General features: G+C 40.8%; 2 protein-coding genes across 2 annotated transcripts; both read left to right on the top strand.

Moving 5' to 3' along the window:
• Positions 1–6,106: 6,106 nt before the first annotated feature.
• Positions 6,107–7,111, top strand: LOC114103872 (olfactory receptor 11A1-like). The gene has a single exon (XM_027949716.3). It carries the CDS (start codon positions 6,107–6,109, stop codon positions 7,109–7,111), a length of 1,005 nt encoding a protein of 334 aa, XP_027805517.2.
• A 12,446-nt stretch (positions 7,112–19,557) lies between these two features.
• On the top strand, positions 19,558–21,570 carry LOC114103871 (lysozyme C, milk isozyme-like). The gene is made up of 4 exons (XM_071609282.1): positions 19,558–19,564; positions 20,383–20,535; positions 21,127–21,216; positions 21,515–21,570. Exons 1-4 carry the CDS (start codon positions 19,558–19,560, stop codon positions 21,568–21,570), a joined length of 306 nt encoding a protein of 101 aa, XP_071465383.1.
• The last annotated feature ends 3,593 nt before the right edge of the window (positions 21,571–25,163 follow it).

Genomic DNA, 25,163 nt, shown 5'->3' with positions numbered 1-25,163 from the left:
TAACATCTACTTTATATTTTTTCCAGGATGAAACCTTGACAATCAATAGGAGCCAAGTTAGGGCACATTTTATGTAAGTGTGCATATCTGTGTCTGTTCTGCAATACCTGCAATCAGGAGGTGGCAAGTATAGATTTTATGCACCAAATTGATCATATTTTCAGGTCAAATCATAGTTTTCTTCTTTTTCTTAAGATCTTCTATGTACCCTTCTCTTATTCAAAGGCAAAACTGAAATCTGAAATGTCAGGTTTGAATTCTATTTTCACCACTTACTAACTTTGTGACCCTGGACAGTGTATTTCTTTCTGTGCCATAGTTATCTGATATACATAAATCATAGAAAATAATAACAGGGTTGGGGTGGTGGCTCAGTTGTAGAGTGCTTGCCTAGCATGTGCGAGGCACTGGGTTTGATTGTCAGCACCACATATAAAAAGCCACATGTCAACAGCACATATGAATTAAGATGATTTTATTATTTTAAAATATATTTTCTTCCAGTATTTCATATGCACATATAAATAAATAAAATAAAAGTCTATTGACAACTAAAAAAATTTTAAAAGAATAATAACTACCTCTTTGTATTCAGGAAAAATAGCATATAGGCTGTGCACAGTGGTGCACACCTATAATTTCAGTGACTCAGGAGTCTGGAGCAGAAGGTTCTTAAGTTCAAGGCCAGCCTAGGCAACTTAGGGAGATCATGTCTCAAAATAAAAAATGGAAAGGAGCCAGGCATGGTAGGGCATGCCTGTAATCCCAGTGACTTTGGAGGCTGAGGCAGGAGGATTGCAAGTTCAATTCTTGAGAAGATTCAATGAGATAATTCTGTAAAATTCTTAGAGTTTCTCACACCTAGAAATTATTCAATAAAGGGTCTCTTTTTTTTTTAGAGGGGGGGGAGAGAGAGAGAGAGAATTTTAATATTTATTTTTTTAGTTATCGGTGGACACAATATCTTTGTTTGTATGTGGTGCTGAGGATCGAACCCGGGCCGCACAGCATGCCAGGCAAGCGCGCTACCACTTGAGCCACATCCCCAGTCCCAAGGGTCTCTTTTAATATCATTACTTTGCTACCTGATTTTACTACGTCCTGCTCTTTATATTCTCTCCCTTCTTTCCTGATGCTTATATCAATGAGTCGGGATGAGAATTACAAGAAGCTGGTCCAATGAAGGGGAATTTTCTCCCAGGTAGAATGGTTGTATTCAGGAAAGTGGCTACTGGGTGAAAATGGTGTCTCCTGAAGGAATTGTGGACCCATCAAGGTATGGGTGACTTAAAGTAGTAAATACATTCTCGAGACATAACTTGTTTTGTTTTCTGCTTTCTATCTACAATCTTAGAACAATAGTTGACAGGCCATTAGCACTCTAGTAATATTTATTGAATTAATTAATGTTATGATATGTTTACACAAAAACATAATGATACCTAAAAAGATAGTATACAGGCTATGCACAGTGGTGTACAGCTATAATTCCAGTGACTCAAGAATCTAGAGAAGAAGGTTCTCAAGATCAAGAACAGCCTGAGCAACTTAGGGAAATTGTGTCTCAAAATAAAAAATAAAAAAGAGCCAGGCATGGTGGGGCATGCCTGTAATCCCAGTGACTCTAGAGGCTGAGGCAGGAGGATTGCAAGTTCAAGGCCAGCCTTAGCAACTTAGTGAGGCTCTAATAAACTTAGTGAGAGCCTGTCTCAAAATAAAAAATAAAAAGGGCTGGGGATGTGGATAAGTAGTTAAGCATCCCTGTGTTCAATTCCTGGTTCAATTCAGATCTTGTTTCAAAATCAAAAATAAGAAGGCCTAGGGATATGGGTATAGCTCAGAGGTAGAGCATTTGCTTAGACCATGAAAGGACCTAGGTTATCCCCACTATCACAAAAAGAAAAAAAAAACAGCATGTAGATTCTTCATTTCTGCTTTAAACTCACACATAACACTTCAGAAAAAGAACTAAAATTAAAACAAACTTTTAAGCACAAATTGGGTACTTTTATCACTATTATCATAAAATTTAAGTCACTAATTATTGGCTTTCCTTTCTACCCAGAAAAAGGTCTTATTCTTTCTCTCAGCTATTATCTCCCTCAGGCTCTTTACACAATCCAAGACCTATGCCTCTATATTTTATTCTCAGCGACTTCCTTGATTGAAATATGCTAATTACTTCCTTAAAGTCAGCTTTTCCTCATCCAGGGCTCTCCATCCTGCCTCTTCTGCCAAGAGAGGCACATGTTCAGTTTCTTCCAGGAAGGACCAGGCTAGTGGGTTTACTAAGAAAATCCAGCCTCAGACCCTGTGTCATCCTCTTCATATGGGAGGCACTCAGTGCTGTATTTCTGCAGCAGGGCTTCTTACTCATGTTTGTCATTCAGCTGCATTTTACTATCTGCCTCCATTATCTTGAAGAGACCTGACCCAGTTTTATTCTCATCTATCATGTTAAACTGTCAAACTAAATGGAACAAATTTTATACAAATAATTATATAGCGGTTTCCCCCCGCCTCCTCCCTGCTAAAAGATTGAAGCTAAACTTAGAGTCCTAACCCATAGTAGAGCAGAAAGACTGTTAATTCAATACTTAGAGGTCACGTTCTTGTTAATCTATCCCAATGTTGCAAGAACAAATCAAAGCATACTCACATATCTCCTTAGAGTTCATTCTGAGAATTGAATACTTATTAAATAAGTTAGTATTTGTTTCATAAATCATAAAGTACTAGATTAATGCTGGCTTTAATTGTGGCTATTCATCTGTCTTGCCTATCTTTCCCTGCTCATAAGCAGGAGGTTATTAGAATCATGTGAAACACCTGGATGTACTCTCTTGTGGACCAGAACATTCCCCTGGAACCAAAGCACAGATGCAGCTGCTCCAGTTGGCTCCCAGCTACATCTCCTTTCCAAGGAGGCTCTTCTCCAGCCTTCACAAGGGAGGGAAGCTATCCTGCTCTATAAAAAGCAGTGTGTCCATAGCAGCACACACAGAATAGGGACATCAGTCTTCTGTGAACACCCTGAGGTGGGGGAACCAAGGCTAGGGGAGTTCCACAGGAGAGAAGCAAAAAGTCCACAGATCTTTCAGCTGTCAGAAGAATTTAGTCCAGGGATAAAGACATCCAGAAAAGAAGTTGACTCCAATCCTGAAGCAGGTCAGCCTCCTTCTCCACTGAATCTGAGTATCTAGAGTTTGTCTGGGCCAACAGTGTTCTCTGCGTACAGAGAGGTCCCTCTCTGACCCAACCTAAACCGATATGAGAGAGAGCTTACCGTATTTCTTTAATGGCTTATTTTTTCCAAGAGGTTCCAGTGGACGAGACCCATATTTGCCAACACAATTCTGGAAGCTCTAGGAAGAAAATCTATTCCCCCTCTCCAACCCTGTTCCCTCAGCCTTACCTTATTTTCATACCCCCAAAATAATGCTATAAATAACCATATTTAGCCCCTTAAGAATCACCTTAAGTTGAGCTAGGGTTATAGCTTAGTGGTAGAGCACTTGCCTAACATGCACAAAGCCCTGGATTCAATCTACAGCATCATTTTTAAAAATCACCTTTAGGAAACCAGCACAGATGGGCTATCAGAGGCTTTCCACCACCACCATCTCCTTGGTCCTCATTCCGCTTTCTGCACTTGTATAGATTAACTATATTATCTCTTTCTCATAAGATTCCCTCAAATATTTGAAAGCTTCTTTTGTATCCTTCCAATAGTTTTGTCTTTTCCAGATTACACATCACCACATTCACATTATCCCCGTGCCCACTCCCCATTATCTTTTTTTTTTTTTTCGAGAAAGGGTCTCACTAAGTTGCTTAGGGCCTTGCTCTGTTGCTGAGGCTGCTTTCAAATTTGTGACCCTCCTGCCTCAGCCTCCTGAGTTGCTGGGATTACTGGCATAAGCACATCCACATTTTTTATATATTCCTCATATTTTACTGTTTTCAAATCCTAATTGATGATAATCAACAAAACAAATCCAAATTATTTTTACATAAAACGGCTGTTAAATAAGCTCTTATCTTTCTTGTATATTTTTCAGCTAATCATTAGTGCTCACATGCAGATTTTTATATGTAACCCTGTTAAATTTTATCTTTTAAGTTTAGTGTTCCAAGGCAAGATTGTTTTGAATTATAATTCTGCCACCTATAACATTGGTTTCCCCACTTAATTTCTTATCATCTGAAGTTTGAGGGGCCATGAATCTTTACTATGTCTATTGAAGTCACTGCTAAAACATGTGGAGATAAGATCTCCAGCACCTTCTCTTTATACCTTCTCTTTACAGCTTTTTCCAGGTTTTCAGAATCATTAATGAATAATTTTGGTATATGGTAGCAAAACTAAGAGTGTTACCTTTAAGCATACAGTCATTACCTTCTCTTTTTATTGAAATGAATATGTCCTTTTTCTACTCCTGGCTCTTGATGTTGTAATGCTTTCATTAAAGAACATGTGCAAGTTTCACATTATGATTAGCACTATAAAGCTCCTGGTGATCCCTGATGAGATTTCCAACAATCCTACAGAACATTTATTTAAGAATTTCACCAGGGATCAAGACTGAATTCACTAAATTGAATTCAAAGGTGATGATAACTTCTGATCATAAGCACTAGTTCAGAGTCCAGTCACTTGAGAAATTTGAGGTCAGTTGATCTCTGCTAAACCAAGTATCCAATTTCACTCTGAAATTTCTTCCTGGCTTTTTAAGAAGTCATTAGTATACAAAAGGCAAAATATGTCCAAATACATATGAAAGCATTCTATCTCTGTACCATCATGTGATTGAATATGTGTCTGCATGATGTACCCAGAGGAAAAGGTAGGGCCAGGGCAGAAACAAAAGCCTTGTGTTTTTGCTGCCATCTGTGAATGTGGAATGGCATCTTTTTCAACTTTAAAAATGTAGAGACTTTGTATCCTGTTGGGCATTCTGGTTTCCTCCTCCTGTCACACACACACACACACACACACACACACACACCCCTCTTTGACTTCCACCTCTATTCTCAATCATAGTTCTATCTCAAGTTCTGAGTGGCAATAGTCAAATATTCCCTCATTTAGCAGAGGAATCATAGATCCCTTCTCTCTCTTGGTAGTCATTTATGCCCCTTTCTCTGGCACAAGGATTAGGTGTCACATGCTGCATTTTTCCATGACAATTTGGTGATGGAAAATTATTGTAACTAATTCCTTAGTCCATTTATTTATTCCTTCCTAAGTAATTATCAGGGTCCCCTGTGTGCTTGGTGGTAAGTTAGTACTGAAGAAACTAAAAGAAGAAAACCTGTACTAGGGTGGAAATTTCTAAAGAACTCAGAGTTAGCTGAGCTAAATTGAGCATTTTACCTGTATGGAGAATATAGGGCAGGAGAATCAAGAAAAATAAACAATCCTTAGCTTCTGAAAAACTGACCAGAGACTGGGAAAATTTTGAAAATAATTTTACAAAAGGTTACCAGGCCACTTATCTAAGAAGAAAGAATGGCTGCCCAAGGGACTGGGATATGGGCTACTTCAGATATTTCTATATTGCATCTCCCACAGAGTAGATGATAAAGATTGCTTATCTGTATTTCCAGTCTGACTTTCTTGGAGAGGGAAAATAGAGACAAGTGGCTGCCTTAGGAATGCACATGACTTCAAAGTAGAACCATCTCCCTCCCTGAGTGCCACTCCCACCCTTCCAGAACAATTCACAGATGTGGTTCTCCTATTAGTGCTCAGTTAAGAGTGCTAGGTAACTAGCTGCCTATCAATGGGAGAGTACTATGATGCTAATTCTGATATTTTTATCACTCAGAAAAGGATTAGGAAAGCACTGTAGAACAGTATTTTGCACAGGAGCTTTGGAGTCAAGCCAACTTGGTTTCAAAGCATGGCTCCACCATAGTGACCGTGAATAATTGACTCAAACTCACTGGGCCTCAGTTTCTTTTCTATAAATAGGAAACAATAAGAATTGTCTCCAGTGCTTGTTGCAGTGTACAAATGAATAAGCCAAGCATGGAGTGTGGCCATTATAGGATATTGGTCAATATTGGTTACCTTTCTCTCTTCTTTTGGGCTCAGCTCTAGATGAAGAAGCAGTCCAGTGGTGACAGTGAGAACCAGACCACCTGGCTGATCCTAGTGGGATTTGGGGATCTGCAAAGCCTGGGCTTCCTTCCCTTCACCCTCTTTCTAGCCATCTATGTGGTGACAGTCGGGGGTAATACCCTCATCCTGCTGGCTGTGGCCTCCAGTCGGACACTCCACACACCCATGTACTTCTTCCTTTGCCACTTCTCCCTGCTGGAGATTGGCTATACCTCCAACATCACGCCTCGGCTGTTACAGAGTTTCCTGGAAGGGAGAGACTTCATCTCACTGGTTGACTGTCTTATTCAGTTCTACATGTTTGCCTCACTGGCTGCAGCTGAGTGCCTCCTGCTCTCTGCCATGTCCTATGACCGTTACTTGGCCATTTGCCATCCCCTTCACTACCCTGTCCTCATGAGCACCTGGTTTTGTAGCTGCCTTGCTGCTGGTTCTTGGCTCAGTGGCTTCTTCTTCTCTGCCTTCACTCTGGCCCTGGCAGCCCCCTTGTCCCTTTGTCCTGGAATCAGAGAAATTGACCACTACTTTTGTGACTTCGCTCCAGTTGTAGGGTTATTCTGTGGGGATGTGGGAGTCATGTGGGAAGCTGGAGTCAGCATCTCAGGCTTCCTGACAGTGACCCCCTTCCTGCTGATAGTGACATCCTATGCCTTCATCTTGAGGGTTGTGCTGCAAATACCTCCAGGCCCCGGGAGACAGAAAGCCTTCTCCACCTGCTCCTCCCACCTCAGTGTGGTTGGAGTGTTTTATGGCACCCTCATTGTGGTTTATGTGGCTCCAACAGACCACATGGCACCCTGGCTCCGAAAGGCCTTCACTATCCTCTACACTGTATTCACTCCCATGGTCAACCCCATCATCTACAGTCTCAAGAACCAAGAGGTAAAGGGTGCTCTTCGTCAGCTCTGGGGACAGCTGATCCTAGGGCATGCCTTACTGAGGGGGACAGGACAGTTATTTGCATTTTCCTCAACTTCAACTTAGCCCCTTCCTCAAAGTTGGATGGACTAGAGACTATGGCAGTGGAAAGGTAGAGACTGTGGGACTAAACATAGTCCCACAGCACAAGGTAACAATTTTCCCACTGCAATTTGGTAAGGATCAAAATCACATGCCTAGTAGGGGCCTGATCACCATAGACATTCCAAAACTATAAATTGAAAAAATGAGTGACTTAGTGCTGAAAAGAATGCAGGAGGGAACGGGGCAGTAATGCCAGGTGGGGAATATTTTCGGATTCTTAATTGAAGGTGGCAAGGACTAAGTAAGGGCATCGGCAAACAGGAAAAGGGGGGTTAGGAAGATGGTAATAAGAACAGAATTAAGGTAAGATCTCATGACACAATTCAAACAAAATCTCCAAAATGAAAAAAAAAAAAAACTCTTAAGCCCAAAGTCTGTAGAATAGGTAGTGACAGGCTTAAAAGGGATGCCACTGCACAGACAGAGCTCTGCCATGGAAAAGCAAAGGTCAGTTAGAGGACAAGCAGGAGCTCAAGGCACTCATGCCTGGAGCCCAGGAGGCCAATTAGACCACTGCTCTGTGAATTTCCATTAGTTGTCTTGTCACTGATTTTGGACTAATAAGTAATAGAAGAAAGGAAGGAGGAAACTAAATGAGATAGGAAGAACAAATCAAACCCAATGAGAGGATTCTGAAATTTTGCTCTATCAGAGAATCTTTAAGGCATTAAAAGTGGGGGGAAAAAACTGTTCTGGAGGAGAGTGACTATAGTCTTAGCTACTTGGGGTGGAAAGGAATTTTTTTTTTCATTTTGGTACCAGGGATTGAACTCAGGAGCACTCGACCACTGAGCCACATCCCCAGCCGTATTTTGCATTTTATTTAGAGACAGGCTCTTACTGAGTTGCTTAGCGCCTCGCCTTTTCTGAGGTTGGCTTGGAACTCGTGATCCTCCTGTCTCAGCCTCCTGAGCTTCTGGGTTTACAGGCATGTGCCACCACACCAGCAGTCTTAGCTACTTGGGAGGCTGAGGCAGGAAAATCATTTGAGTGCAAGGGTTTAGGGCCAGCTGAGCAGTATAGCAGTTCCTCCCTCTCTCTCTCTCTCTCTCTCTCTCTCTCTCTCTCTCTCTCTCTCTCTCTCTCTCTCTCTCTCTCTCTCTCTCTCCCTCTATCTATCTATCTCTATCTCTATCTCTATCTCTATCTCTCTCTCCTAATGCTGGGGATTGGACTCAGGGGTGCTTTACCACTGAGCTACATCCCCAGACATTTTTTTTAATTTTGAGCCAGAGTCTCTCTAAGTTGCCCAGATTGGCCTAGAATTTGTGATCCTTCTGCCTCAGTGTTCGGTGTGGGGCACTTTGACCTGCACAACCCTGTTTCTTAAAAAAAAAAGGAAAAAGTCTGCAGGTGTAGCTCAGTGGTAGAGTGCATGCTTAACACACACAAGTTCCTGGGTTCAATCTCCAGCACACAAAACAAACTTCTAATTTTTTCATTTGAACTTTATTGATGTGTTTTGTGGTATATGGTATATAATACATTGATATCAGAATGATGATGTTTACAAATAAATATTTCTGGGCAACCAGACCTATAGTATCTGGCTTTCTAGAAATTGGGCCCAGGGATCCATGTTTAACAAATACCACAATTGATTATCTGTGCAGGGAAAAGGCATGGTTTTCAGAGGTAAGGGGGATGATAATAGGAAAAACGAGTGAGAAAAAAGAAATGCAGATGCTGAGGAATGTAAAAAGATATAATCCTGAGTAGTGGGAGTAAGACAAGTAGACTTACTGGAGAGGACAAGTGAGGAGATCTGAGGGCATGAGAGGATCAGGGATGAAAGCTGCTCTGTGTTGGTGGAGTGGTAATAGAGAGCAAGGGGAAAAGATGTTTGAATTCCTCTATCTCATTGCTTGGGAACTGGACAGGACCTAGACTATTTCTGAGTATTAAAAATATCTCCATGATGCTTATTCTTTGCATTAAAGTCAAAAATGAAATCCTGTGTGTGAGTGCCCTAGTGGGAGGACCAGGTTAGAGTGAACCAGGAACACAGTAAATCCCAGGACAAAGAGCACACCACCCTCCTCAGGATACTTCTCCCACACCAGGCCCACAGGTCTCTGTTCAGTTCATATATGAAGGGCATTGAAAACACAGCCCAAAAAGAACTAGGGACTACTCCAAGATGTATAGGAGGTACAGAATCCAAGAAGCTTGGGCCCCTAGGTCTTCACAGAGCATTTGGTTGCCTTCATGGTATTCTTTTGAAGTTTTGAAAAAGCTCCAAGTTTCACCTGCCCCACCACCTATCCCCAGCCATCCTTTGCTTATTCCTTAAGTTAGAAATTCCCATTTAAAGTCTCATCTTTTTAATCATTGGTCAAATGCTGCTGGTATCATGGTACAAGCAAAAGAAGCAGACCTATCTATGATTTGATCCCAGATACAAATTCTCATTAAAATGTACCCAGGAGACTGAGATGTAGTTCTGTTGTGTACATAGCATGCAGGAGGCTCTGGGTTCAGTTCCTAGCACCAAAAAATAAAATAAAATGCATTCAAAAATACCAAATAAAATATAAATTCACACTTAGACACAAAGCAAAACTGTAGAATATTAGGGATAAAGACGACACAAACTCATAGCAGCATTTTCTGAATAACAAAAATTGGAAAAAATTTAAATGTCCATCAAACAAAAAATTGCTATAAAATGTGCAGTGAAATGCTGTAGTCGATGTGAATGAAAATGAGTGTCGACACAGATAAACCTCAAAAACATGTCTATTACAAGTGGTAGCATAATTTGCCAGTGTTATACAATTTGTTTAAAGTTTAAGATCACCAAAGACAATACCCCATGTTGCTTGTATTGTGTACATGCATAATGAAGACCTGAAAACCAGCACAGAAAAAACATACACATGGTTATCATCCTTATTACCTCTTTAATAATGGCCACACGTAGAAGCATTCATTCCCCCAAACCCAGGAATATCTAGATCTAAAAGTAGTCAATCTCTCACCAGCACTTCAAGACCACCACACACATGCACACACCTTCTGTTAAATTTTTCTATTTCCTTGAGGAATGTGTATTTGGGGCATACATAGCATTCCTCCCCTGTAACTCTCCCTTGTTCTTGAGAATACTGGAACTTGTTTCATAAATTGTCTCTTCATTCCAAGATCTACTATTACCCTGAGTGACTCAAACATCCATATTCGGGGCTGGGGATGTGGCTCAAGCGGTAGGGTGCTCGCCTGGCATGCTTGCGGCCTGGGTTCAATCTTCAGCACCACATACAAACAAAGATGTTGTGTCTGCCGAAAACTAAAAAATAAATATTAAAATTCTCTCCCCACCCCTCTCTCTCTCTCTTTAAAAAAAATCCATATTCAATCCAAGATCTAGCCTCCTGAACCCAATAAGCATCTCTTCTGCTCCTCTTCAGTTGCCCACTCCCCTGATGCCATCCTGGATTATATAATTCAAAGTCTTAAACCATTTTCTTGCCTACTATCTCTCAGTCACACTCACCTATAAAAAAATCTAATCCTGAATTAGTACTCATAGGCACCCTTAGAGTAAAGGCCAAACTTCTTAATTTGACTTGACCCTGCATGCCTCTGCAGACATATTTCTTGACAATCTCAGGTTCTATGCTTTCAGCCATATGTTTACCTTTTGTTTCCTTGAATGCAACCAACTATTGGTCCTTTTTACATGTTTGGGGTTTTTGTTGGGCTTTTTTGTTGATGTTGGTTTGTTTGCTCTACCTGTAACAATTTCGCATCAGCTATCCCTAGATCTTGCATGAAAAGTGGGCAATAAATATTTGATGAACTAATTTAATCAGTGAAAGAAGCATCAGTAGATGCATGCTAGACCAATTAGTTATTCTAAATATTATAAACAGCATATGCCAGGAGTCTGTCCTTCACATCTCCAAGTCAACATCACTCTGTGCCCTTTCACATGTACAGACTTGCTAGGTAATTCAAGGTGATCTAAAAAGGCTTCTGTCTCAGATAACCACTATTACCACTATTACATCTGTGCACCTTCTCAGAAAGTACTGATCTACTGAAAACTATCCCTTCATGATGTCTATTTATTCAACTTAAACCAAGACCTCATGCTCTCTAATAATACTAACGAACTTTTGATGATCACTTTCATGTCTCATCTCCTCAGAACCTCTCAAGAACCTGTGATGTCAATATTATTACACTATTTTATGGTTGAGGAAAATGAGACTCTGATAGATTATTTGTTTAAGGAGTGAATCCAGAACTCAGGGTCCAACTTTTTTTTTAATTTCAAAGTCCATATTCTTTTTATACTATTATCATTCTTGGTCAAAAATGAAAGAAAGGAGAGGAAGATGAGAAAAGGGAAAGGAAATGAGCTACAATCATTATTTTTATAAATGAACAAATAATTAAAGAAAAAGAAATCAGGTTTTTAGAGAACAAGGGGAATAGGGGGCCAGAGGAAACTGCCTGAGCAAGAATGAATTTGAGAATGCATCCCCAGAAACCTAGAGCAAGGATTTCAGCACCAAGGACAGTACCTGCATCCCAGCATCGTGGGGGTTAATGAGCTTTGTCTTCTGTATCTGTGTTGTGAGCATTTATAAAGGACTTGGTAGGTCTCCTTTGATCCCTAAAGATAATAGACAGTAGAAAAGAGAAGGGGCCTGGCATTTCAACACTGCCAAGGGGAAGGAGGGTAGAGGCAGTTCCTTGGCCTAGATGTGAACAACACCAGCAACCTTTTCCAATCTGACTTTCATTTCCTCTCAGGAAAGGGAGAAACAAGGATACTACAGCAAGGGATCTTAATAGCTTATCTCTTCTGGGTGCTTACTATATACCACCACTATTATCAGTGCTTTATGTTAACCTATTTAATCCTTACAGTGATCCTGTGAAGTAGATACTATTACTGCTGTAGTCTGGACCTGGAATATCCCTGCTATTTATCCTTGGGATTACAGATGAACACTTTTTTCTTGGATCAACCTCAGAAGACTTTGTTTTGGATATGTATTGAAATTTTTGTCCAGAACAAATCATACCTCCTCAGGAAATAAGGGAGTTCAAAAGGATAAGGAAGAAAAGACAACAGAATACCCTATGATCAGGATGCATTCATATCTATACTGCATGGCCTTCTCAAAACTCTACTGATAGTTTCATCAGAAAAGGTCTCATACCATCATCCTACTATCAACTCAAGAGTCTCCATGTCATTCCCCCCAAAAATCATCAAGCTTTCTAAAAAAGCAGAATATCATTTTTCCAGGAAGTAAAGGCCTTGTCTGATACATTATCTCCAAGAGGATTTTACATCTGAAAGCTGTTCCAAGCTATATCCCCACACATAAAATAAGATCAATCAAAATAATTAGGCCAACCTACAAGTAAGGGTAGATCAAGGACAAAGAGAATTCAGATAATAGACAGTATGAATCAGGGCCAGGCCTGAAGACAGGGCATATCACCCCATGTGCCCAACTCAATTTCTCCCCTTTCATTGCAATCCACTTGAAGATGCCATACAACTCTGTGCATGTAATGCTAATATAAGATACTGAACCTCAAGAAATTCACATAGATGATTTTTAAAATAAGATAAATTGTCTAGTAGGGGGTTTGGGGGTAAAGCTGTTGAGCTTTGAAATTCAAAATCCAAAACTCAGATCTTAATCCAAGCTCTTCCACTTACTATTATCATGTGACCTTAAGAAAATTACTTAACCCCAGGGCCTCTACTTTTTCATCTGAGAAATGTTGGTGCTAATAATAATACTGTCTACGTCATAATTCATTGGTTTTATTATATTCATTTAGTCATATAGTTAATAAATATTTATTGAGTATCTGCAACATGCTAGGTTTTGTTGAAAGGTACCATAGTAAACAAGGCAGGAAAAAATAACCTCCTCTTTCATAGAGCTTACAGTTAAAAAGTAAGTAAAATACATGGTAGAATCTGGGAGGCCATCGCGCTGTGTGATCAGCATTTTCCTTCCCTGATTAATTAAGGCTTTGTCGGTCACTTCCCATGATCTGGCCACATCAAAGTGGACCTAGATGGCTGCCCCAATCCCGGAAGTCGCAAAATGTCACAAAATGTGTCTTCATGAGTAGACGTACCTTCCTACAGCCCCAGGGGTCGAGTTACCTTACCTGTCCTTGTAACCCTGCCACCCTTGACCTGTTTTGGATGGAAATTTCTAAAGAATGAGAGTCCCCCCAATAAAAAGTCCACTCCTGAACAGGCTAGCTCTCTCTCGCCAGCCTCTTGTGACATTCCTCCCTCTCCCATTTGGGGGGCTTGAGGCTGAGGGCAGAGGAGCTGTCCCGGGGCTTGAATTAAAGGTAAATTGTGTGTCTGTGTTTTATTTGATACCTTAGGAAATTCACTCGAGCAATCCTTAGTTTGGCTGCCCTCGCTGGATGAGGGCAGCAATTGATACCCATAATGTTGGGCTGCTCGAGGAGAATTTCCAGGTTGATTGAGGAAGCCAATATGGCGTCCATCACTCGTCTCCATTTTTGCCTTCACTTCTGCCTCCTTTGGCGCCAAAAAAACGAGGGGAGGGTCTTTCCCCAGGCTTAGAGTTGCAGGCTCTGGCGTCATCACAGCCAACCATGGACCGCCATTATCGGTCCCTTCCAGACAGTACTTTTACAACCAGCCATGATAATTGATTTAACACCTGAAATGGGACCCCGGAAGATTCCTACTGGGATCTGTGGGCCATTACCCCCAGGCACTATAGGCTTAATTTTGGGACGAAATAATTTTAAAGAGGCAATCCCAGTAATACCGGGAGTTATTGATCCGTATTTTAGAGGTGAGCTAACAGTCACTGTAAAATCAGAATATGCCATTTGGCTTTCTACTAAAGACATGCTAGCCCAATTAATACTTTTACCCTGTAGCAGTCCAATTAAAACCTCGATTTCTGAGTCGCCAGAGTGTACTGTGCCCAGTTACTCCTGCACCCCCTACTGGAACTTAAAATTAATCACAAAAAATTTCGAGGAATTATAGATACTGGGGCAGATAAATCTGTTTTATCTCACTGATTTTGGCCCAAAACCTGGCCTTTACATACTGTGTCAACTTAGAAGGCATAAGGCAGATTTCTTAGCTTGCCCAGAGCACCCAGTATCTTTGCTGGGAGGCCTGAGATGGAAATACTGGAATTTTTAAGCCTTATGTTTTAGACACATTAGCAGTAAATTTATGGGGAAGAGATATCCTAAGCAGCTTAGGATTATTATTAGTAACTCCAAATTCCATCAGGTCATTTGAGGAATTTAATCAAGGGTTTACTCCTAGGGATAGTGAGAGAAATTTACAGGATAAATACCTACTTATGACCCAGTATCCTTGACAGAGATTAATTAATGCACCAAATAAAAATTTGGGGGGCTCTGACTTTTTCCCCAGCCCAAAAGGCAGCAGAAAAGATCACTTGGCTCAGGGAAGAGCCAATTTGGGTTAGTCAGTGGCCTCTGACAGGGGAAAAACTTAAAATAGCTCGTATGTTAGTTGAAGAACAACTCCAAGCTGGTCACACAGTGCAACAACCTCCCACAGTAGAAGTATAAAGAAAAAAATCAAGCTGAGAAGCAGAATAGAATATATAAAGGGTACAGTTTTAAACATGGTAGTCTAGGAAGGATCCCTGAGAAGGTAACATTTGACCAAAGACTTGAATAAAGTAATGATATATGGTGGGTTGGACCCCAAGAGCAGTCTTTCCTCATGCAGGTAATAAAGGAGTCTTTCATATATAATAACTTTTAAATAATAATGAAATAGACCAAAATCAGTCTGCTCTTAATTATCACCATATATCTCTAACAATATCAGAGATAAAACACTCCTACTGAACAAAAATGAAAAAAAAATCTTTAACTAGCCTAAATTCCAATTTGCTATGATTTCTACTGAATTTTAATGTTACTTATGTGAGCTTCCAGTTAGCACACTTTTTTGCATGTTTTGAGAACCAGAGAGGATAGGCCTAAGCAGAGAAAGAAGGCCATATGTTTGCAGAGTCTCTCCCAAATGGTTAGCAAAATACTGATCAGCACATAAGTGTGAGAAAACTCCCTGAGGATGGGAAAAGAACAATCCAAATGATGAGAAAAAACAATGAATGTCCAGAGTCAAACAGGGCTGAGAACAAGGTATGTTCCCACTAGATAGACGAGAAAAATAATTCCTGGGTAAAACACCCAAAAAAGGGTTGCCCCAATAATGGGAAATAATTGACCTTGCACTATTCCCAACCCACCAAACAAATCACAAAATCAAGACCCAAAAAAAATCAAAGTTTCCAAATAACTTAAGGGCATTTCAGGATAAAGTTGAATATCTAAAGGAATACAAAAATGTTAGCATGCCACAAAGTAATATTAACAATGTTTGCTTATTCAAGATTATCAGACATACAAAGAGGCAGGAAAGCATCAGATATGATAACAAAATTGGTCAATTGAATCCCATGCAGGACTGATGCAAATGTTAAAACCGGCAGAGAAGTTAACATAGTTGTCACAACTGTATTTCATATGTTCATAAAGTTAGGTATAAACATGAGACCAAACTAAACATTTATAAAAGTTAACCTCAGATTAGATATTGCAGAAGAAAAAATTAGTGAACTTGAATTCATAGCAAGAGAAATGATTTTTTAAAAAACACAAAGGACTAAAGCTGGCACTCAGAAGAAACTATTTTATCAGAGCATAGCCTACCTGGGTGAAGGGAAATAAACTTCAATCCACTCCAGCTATCCTGTGCCACCTAAGGAGGGAAAAAAATAATAAGAGGCATCAGGGAAGTTCACAGTTCAGAGCACAAGCTCACCAAAAGACTGAGAGCTAATTATAAAACTATAGAATGTTTCTTCTGTCTATGTACTCTACCATGACATTATTAAAGGCCTGCAATTCCTTTTACTGGGTATATCACATCCTCCTTTGACAAAAAATTCCAAGGCATACTAAATGGCAAAAATATGGCTTAAAAAGCAAATAATACAGTTTTAAATAACTGACCAAGCATCAGAACCAGAGTTATACATAGCACAAATGTTGGAATTATCACACCAGGAATCTAAGAAGACTGTGATTAATATGAGCAAGGCTTTAGTATAAAAAGTAGATAACATGCAAGAACAGATGGATAATATAAACAGAGAGATGGAAATTCTAAGAAAGATTTGAAAACATATGCTAGAGATCAAAAACATAGTGAGAAAACATAGTGAGATGTCTTTGAAGGGCACATTAGTAGACTGGATTGCGTTGAGGAAAGAATTTCTGAGATTGAGGTTGTCAATGTGATAGCTAAAATTTTATAAACTAACTACATCAAGTGTTAGTGAGAATATGAATGATCTGTAATTCTCATACACTGATGGTAAGAACATAAAAAAATATAACGACTTCAAAAAATAGTTTGACCTACATTTTCTCTTTTGTCTCTCCTGGTTAATGTCTATGACTTTACAGTTGTTTCTGTTTATTCCATTTGTTTCCATTTGCATTTTAAGTGCTCAATAAATAGTTGTGGAATGAACTATTTCATTCCACATCTCAAAGAAGAATAGCACATCTCAAAAAAACACAATTTGCTTCTGTCGCTATAGTGGAGTGGAAGACTCTAGGAGGTCAGAAGAGGGAGCAATCATCCCTCATGGATGAGGAAGCAGGGTTCTTACACTTCACCTTACTATGATGTGTGTGTGTATGGAAATATCACAAAGCCATTAATTTATATAATTGATATGAGTTAATAATAATAATTTTAGGGGCTGGGGTTGTAGCTCAGCAGCAGAGCGCTTGCCTAGCATGTGTGTGTGAGTTACTGGGTTCAATTCTCAGCATCATATAAAAACAAATAAAATAAAGGTCCATTGAGGGCTGGGTTGTAGCTCAGTGGTAGAATGCTTGCCTATCATCCATGAGGCACTGGGTTCAATCCTCAGCACCACATAAATAAATACAAAATAAAGATATTGTGTCCTCCTAAAACTAAAAAATAAATATTTTTTTAAAAAAAGGTCCACAGGCTGGGGATATAACTCAGTCGGTAGAGTGCTTGCCTCACATGCACAAGGCCCAGGGTTCAATTCCCAGCACCATAAAAAAAAGAAAGATCCATTGACAACTAAAAAAAAAATTAATATTATTGTTGTTGTTTTAGAAACAAAAATAACATGGGCATAATAAAAAATAAATAAACTTTACTTTGAAGGGGGAAAGGATTTTAATGGGCAATGAGAAGTAGAAAAAGCCACCCCAAGCCAAAAAAAAAAAAAAAAAACAGCTTGGATAGAGACACAGAGGCTGACAACTGCAGAAAGGCTTAGGGAACAGAGCCCACAACCAACCAGAGACTCAGCACCTGCCCCTTCCCTGCCCAGCCCATATGTTGTTTTCTTTTAACATTTTTTCTTTGGATCTGTTTTGTTTTGATTGATCAGGGAAAGAAACTGCCTCAATCTACATATCACTTTTTAGAGAATAGAAAGATACTTTCTGTTTCCCCTCCTCACAAAGGCAAGATGGGCACCATTACTTAATGAACAGCAGTAAAAGCCATGATCAGAACAGCCTGACTCAGGCAAACCTATAGCATGATGTTCCTGGAAATAAGTAGGAAACCTACTAAATTCTTGCTTGATCTATATAAGCAGAAAAGTTCTAGGTCAAGTAAACAAGTCTGATCAGAATCAAAAGCACAGAGTCACAGTCCCTCATTCAATTTCCAGACTTGAGCCAGTTTACAAACCCAGAACCCCTTGAATGAAGGGGAAACTAGTTCCCTTGAGGACAGACCCTGCTATGGTACACTACAAAAATCTATACTGCTAACCTTTCTCCCAACCCTCCTCCAAATCCAAAGTGATCTATGGTCTTTTACCAGGAAAACTGTGCACTGGGAAAAAAAATAATAATCAGACTTTCAGAGGATGACTAGACACTGGATCTGAACAGATACTAATTCTAGGAGACCCAAACTGTCACTAGGGCCAACAAGTCAGAGCCAGGGCTTATGGGAGTCAGGTGATCAACAGTTTTAGCTCAAGTTTACCTCACAGCACATCCCGTGTTGTTATTCTGCAGTTTTTCCCTAGGTTTAGAACTCATGTCTGGAAAGCTAGGCTCAGCAAAGATGGAATGGCCTCTTGAAGACTCTGGCACAAATTATAATGCACCAATTAGAAATATATGTAGGGCTGGGGTTGTGGCTCAGTGGCAAAGCACTTACTTGCCTTGCACTGGTTTCAATCCTCAGCACCACGTAAAAATAAACAAATAAAATAAAGTCATAAAAACATATATATATATATATATATATATATATATATATATATATATATATATATTAAAGACTTTTTTAAAAAGAATAAAGGGCTTGCTGGTGGGACTGCAAATTGGTGCGGCCAATTTGGAAAGCAGTATGGAGATTCCTTGGAAAGCTGGGAATGGAACCACCATTCGACTCAGCTATTCTCCTTCTCGGACTATTCCCAAAAAACCTAAAAAGAGCATATTACAGGGATACAGCTACATCAATGTTCATAGCAGCACAATTCACAATAGCTAGAATGTGGAACCAACCTAGATGCCCTTCAATAGACGAATGGATTAAAAAATGTGGCATTTATACACAACGGAATATTACTCAGCACTAAAAAATAACAAAATCATGGCATTTGCATGGAAATGGATGGCATTAGAGCAGATTATGCTAAGTGAAGTGTGAGCTGCCCAGAAGATGAAGGTCCAGGGAATGGATGGCTTCCATGGTACAACCTGGCTGTCTGTGAATATGAACTCTTCTTCTGTCCTTTCTTTTTTTTTTTTTCTTCTGTCCTTTCTATCTCTGCTCAAAAAGAGCCTTTCCCCAACCCAGCATCCTCCCCTCTTTAACTTCATGATTTCCTGTCCTTTGAGGCTCTCAGGTAACTCAGAACTACTTCCCTTCTCCTGACTACTCTTCCTGTCCCTGTCCACTCCACCCTGTAATTCCTTACTGGCTTTCCTTCTCTCACACTCCACTAGGGGTTGGTTATCATATCTATAACAGATCTTCTTCTTCTTCTTCTTCTTCTTCTTCTTCTTCTTCTTCTTCTTCTTCTTCTTCTTCTTCTTCTTCCTCTTCTCCTCCTCCTCCTCCTCCTCCTCCTCCTCCTCCTCCTCCTCCTCCTCCTTCTTCTTCTTCTTCCCCAAATCATCTTCCCATCCCATGACCTGGAATATTCCCTTGGACACACCCATAGGCTGACCTGACTACTTCCCTTTTTGCTGCCATCATCTTTGCTTTTACCTATATTCTCTTTGTGTGTGTGTGTGTGTGTGTGTGTGTGTACATATGTGTGTCCTGGGAATCAGACCCAGGGACCTCAGACATGCCAGGTAAACACTCTACCGCTGACCTACATACACCCCTAGCCCTGCATTCTTCTTTGTCTGTATCTCTGGAACACTTAGTCTATGTCTCTTGAACACAGTGGAAAGCCACCCTCTCACTGCCCATTTGTTGGCCAAAAACTAACCTACATTTGCTAAGTTTGTCTATGGGTCTCCCACTTGTGTCCCTGTTGAGTTTTATGGGAATGGTGAGAATAAAGTTAAGGCAATGTCCAGAGTGCAAGAAGGACTGAGGATCTTAGTCATCCATTTCACTAATGAAAATGAATGAAATTATTTCAGTTGCCCTTGAATATCTTTCTTCATTCTCTGCATGCCAAACCTTGTCTTTCTCGTCAACACCAAGGATAGCTTTTCTGTAGTCCTCCCTAGGATTCTCCTCCACACCTTTCCACCTTTTCTCTTGCCTGTACCTTGGAACATTGAACAAAAGTGAATGTACAAAGCAAGAGTAGATATTTGGCTGAGAGATGAAGCTGGAAAGGTAGACTGGGAAAGACTGATTGGTTGATCAATCAATTGATTACTAATCATTTCAAATGTATTTGTTTAATTAATTGGTTTTGTATTCTTACTATAGGTTAATTATTGCTTAGGACTGGGAATACATAATGGATCATGAATGACTTCTGACATTGAGGGTCTCACAGTTTTTTCATATCAGTCTTAAAAACAGTCTTTCGGTTTTGGCAATGCTAGTACAGCACAAGTAGTTTCCTCCTTCCCAAGGCTGATTGAGTGACTTTTCATGATGGACCACTCTCCATTTTCTGTTGACACCCTTTGCTTTTTCTCATATTCAGTCTGCTTGGCTGGATATGAGAGTAACTTCAATACCCAGGCCTTCAATGAAAAAAATGCAGATGGCAGTAGTGACTATGGGATCTTCCAGCTGAATAACTTGTGGTGGGAAGACAAGCATTTCTCAGAAAATGCCTGCAACACTCTGTGCAGTAGTAAAGACTCTTACTTCCCCCCGAGGTCTGGGTGAAGTGGAGGCTGGCAAGGAGAAAACTGAATGCACAGCTCCCTAGCACCTGACCCTCTGCCTGTGATGAGAAGCTAAGTATGAGAAATAGAAGGACCCCCCAACAGTCCTAGCACTAAAACAGAATTCTGCAGAGATTTTCTTGCCAAAAAGGAAGACTAGAGACATCCTGGCCCCTGACTAAACCCGTGATTCTCAGTCTCCATCTTACCATCCTCATTCATGGATTCCCATCCTTCAGAACAGACATCCTGTTCTTGATGCTCACAGAACTGCCACACCATTCTACATACTCACACACAGAACTCTGGACACTCTGAGCAATTTCCTGAAAAACAATTTCCTATTTCATCAGGTCCTGGATTAGTACTCAGAGACAGATTCAAAGAAAAGGCACAAAGCCAGGCAAAATAGAAGACAAACCCAATAAGGGACTCCAGATACAAAGGATTTCTGAAATTCAGGGTTCAGTTTCCTTGAAAATTTCTCCCCAAAATAACCAATTATTGAAAACGAGAAAAAGGATTTTCCCATCCCCACTCATCCACTTTTCTTTCAGAATTTGTGGATGAAGACATCGATGATGACATCCTCTGTGCCAAGAAGGTTGTGAAAGATCCTAAAGGCATGTCTTTTGATAAGGAGATTGGTGAGGAGATTGTGAAGGGGAGAGCCATTGTCTGCCAGGATGAGCCCAGATACCATGGATGTAAGCAGCACCCATGCTGTAGAATTTGGCCTGGGTTTGGGAAGGGATGTTAGACTGTCCTCCTGACATGAAAATGAGGCAAAATAATACTGTGCTGCACTCATCGCAGACATCTCAGCTGTACCCACCCACATGTGTCTGGGATGGGCTCTCTATCTGCAACTCTTTCCCACAGCATAAACTGACTCCAGCCTCTGAGCCCCTTACATACTCTTGCCCCTGATATGGGTTGTTTCAGTAAAACACTGCAAAAGCAAGGATTTGTCCAAATACCTGGCCAGCTCTAAGCTGTGAAATTGCCTTTGAACATGTCTCCTGCAGAAGGTACCCATTGGTTGTGCCAATTCCTCAAAGTTCCTGAAAGCTCTGAATCTTCCCCCTATATCTGCCTCCAACATTAAAAAAATTATTTTACTTCACCTGTCTCAGGTAACATGCTTAAGAGCTGGATCATCATGGGGCTTTGCCAGTGATAGAGACAATCAGTAATCCTATTCTCTCCAAACCTCCCCCCACCACCGAAGTTTCTCATATCTCCTCTGGAAAGATGATTAAGGAAAGTCCTTTCCTGAGAAACTTCTTGAAGGTTATCCAGTCTGGACTGAAATTGACAGAATATGGCCTTCTGGAACCTAGCTTTCATGATGCGAGCTCTTACGAAATTTATTTAGTGAAAATGTCTGGGAAGCAGGCACCATAGCATAATGATTACCATATTTGCCTCACATGCAAAAGTCCCTGTTCAAGATCAGCCTGTAAAGATATTTTTCCCACCCCTACCCAGCCCAGTCTCACTAGAGGGGTCTTTCCAAAGTTCTCAGCCAGCAAGACCTCCTTTAGAGTGTGCATGTCCAAAAGCTTTGAGGGATGGAGATGAACCAGTTCACCTCAGAAACCAGATGGGGTCTGTTACCATGGTGTCTGGTCCAACACTGGGCTCCCCTAACCCCCACTCTACTAGGATGGCCACCATGGGCTTAACGAGGCTCAGTCCCATAGGGGAGACAGGTTGGGGCAAGTCTTTGTCATTCCCCATATGGCTCCAGCTCCTTAGGCATGATAGGGTTGGACTGCTGTCCCTTGTGTGGGCATTGAAGATTCTCTTTGCCATAGGAGTTCATTGCTATCCAGGAGTGTCCTGCCACCTGGGCCTCCAGCTCCTCTGAACTTTCCAGAGCCCTGTGCCAAGCCCTCAATTGGTGCCAGCACCTCCCTTCCCTCTGTCCATCTTCCCTGGAGAAACCTAGGCCAAGTGTGACTCAGGAAGCTTTTCAGTACTGCCCCTGGTTTCAGCCTGTCGCTTCCTTTCCCTACTATAGCAAAGATGATCTCCACCATATTAACCTAGAGAATCAGCCTGAGAGGGCTGGGAGAAAAAATTGACCTAGTGAGCAAGGAACAGCTTCTAGCCAGAAACCCATGCTCTGAGAGTCCATCTTTCTTCATCTTTCCCATTGATGGCTTTGGACTTGACATTTCCATCTCCCATGAGGGCAGAATTCTACAAGCACAATTCACTGATCTTTTCCTCAGTTTTATATGCTGCTAATGGATATTAATCTTGAATCTTTCAGCATCTCTTTCAATGAATCAAAATTGCTTTCTCATATTTTTATATTAGAAAGATGTTCAATATACTAAAAAAAGAAAGAAAGAAAGAGGGCTGGGGATACAGCTTAGTTGATAGAGTGCTTGCCTCACATACACAATGGATTCCATTCCCAGCACCACAAAAAAAAGAAGAAAGAAAATGGCTAATCTTATTCTCCATCACCAGAAAGGAGAGTTCAAGGTAAAACAATAAATTTGTGGGAAATATTTGGTTTAGAGATGGGACAAGTATTGGCAGAATATCAAAATGATTATGTTGAATAGGGTAAATGACTAAGGGAGTCCCCAAAATTACAGTGCTAGGCATTTATTCATCTCTCACAAAGAAATCCATGATGGGTAGATGGGCTTCTTCTTTCCACAAACACATCCAGAAACCTAGGTTCTTTCCATCTTTCATCTCCACCATGCTCTACAGAATTGCTACTCAAAGTGTGGTCATCGGGCCAGCAGCAGCAGCATCGCCTGGGAGCTTATAGAAATGCAAATTATTCGCCAACTACAGATCTACTGGCTCCTTGTTTTAATCAGTTCTAATGATGAGTTCTCTAGGTGATCCTTATGCATGGTAAAATTTGGGAAGCACTGGCCTGGGATATCGTCCTCATCTATATGGACAAAGCCAGGTCAAAGACACCTCGTGTTGCAGTTTACAGGAAGAGGAACAAGCATAGAGAAATACATTGCAATGCTTAAAGGCCCAGGCCTGGAAGAGGCTCTTTTCACTTCCAGTTGCACTCTATAGGTAAGAATTTAATCGTATGCTATTCCTAGCTGCAAGAGAAACTGAGCAACATATCCCTAGCTAGGCAGCCACATGTCCCTACACTACTACCATTACTATGGCAAAAATAGAGTAGATTTTTGTGAACAATGAGCAGTTTCTGCCACAGTAATTAACAAATAACTTGATAAAGTGAATCATAATCACATTCCTATAGTATAGATGTTTCATTAAGTCAATATGATTCATGGAATATAACCATAAAATGGTATTTTGGGGTTCTACCATCCCTTTAAATTTATTCTGTGGGCAGGTTCTTCTCTTGCCTCTGTGCCTTAACTTGTCTGGTCACCACAGGGAATGAAAGCACATCAACTCTGTCCAAGGAATCTTCACCTCCTCTCTCCTTTCCTTGGACTCCCCACCATCTTCTATATAGGTTAATGGAAGATCAACTAAGAATGCAAAATCAGGTTCCTGCCATCACTTTTGTAAATATTTGTAGTTTGCATTTTACTTTGGACTGTAGTATCTGTCATCTGAGGCCTCAGTTGAAACCAAAATGAAGAGAGTTTCCCATTTAACCTCCTGCAACATTATCTTTTAACAGTTTACACAGCACTTTAGGAAAATTCTTTTTTTTTTTTTTTTCTATTTTTGATACTTGGCCTCATTTTGTTGCCCAGGCTGCTTAAGTGTTCCCCAAGGAGTTGGGACTATAAGCATGCATCACCATAACCAGCTAGGAAACTAGATCTTATTTTACCTTTGACACGCCCTGCGTGTTATAGAAGGCAGGACACTGAGGTCTCATTTCCTCATTGGCACTGACACTGTCTCGCAGCTCCTACAGCTGCCACCTTCCAGGTAGCCCACTCTGAACCATTATCATCATTCCTGCTGCTGGTGCTGGTGCTGGTGCTGCCACTGCTATGGCCTCTGGCTCAACTTCTTTCATTTGTCTACTTGGCATCACCATACCTTGCCGCAGTCTGGCTGGGCACAAAATCACGAGCCACTCAAGCAGGAACAAAGTTTATTTTTTGAAACTGCCGCCAATGTCCGGTACCGCCCGGGAAGATTTTTTCCACACACGCGCCTCCTCTCGGACCGCCGAGAGCTCCTCCCCCGGAACTCCCTCCTACTGTACTTCCCCAACCAATGGGAACTCTCCAGGAGTCCCGTAGCCGGCCTAGGTGAACAGCAGGAGTCCAATATCCATATGAATGCAAATCTTAACATAATCATATCATCTCAATGGCTAGCTGGCGTCACCTTTCCACCAAAAATGCCATGCATCATATACTTGGCTCTTAGCATCTCCCCCCTTCTGTTTAAGTAACAAGCAATCTGGCTAGGGACCGTGCCTGTTAGGTTTGTCCAATTCAACATATGGTTCTTACCCGTCATCGGAAAACTGACTTTTAGGCGTCAGCCTCCTGTCTTAGGTTAATACCACTGCAATTGGATCATACCCGTCACTGACTACCGGTCCAGCATATAGCCATACTTGTGGATAGGCCTATGTACCAGTGGGGGGGTGAGGTTCTTT

This window comes from Marmota flaviventris, chromosome 3 (genome assembly GCF_047511675.1).
Source record: "Marmota flaviventris isolate mMarFla1 chromosome 3, mMarFla1.hap1, whole genome shotgun sequence".
Classification (NCBI taxonomy): domain Eukaryota; kingdom Metazoa; phylum Chordata; class Mammalia; order Rodentia; family Sciuridae; genus Marmota; species Marmota flaviventris.
Note: the sequence above shows the minus strand (reverse complement) of the source record. Positions and strands in the feature narration are given on the sequence as shown.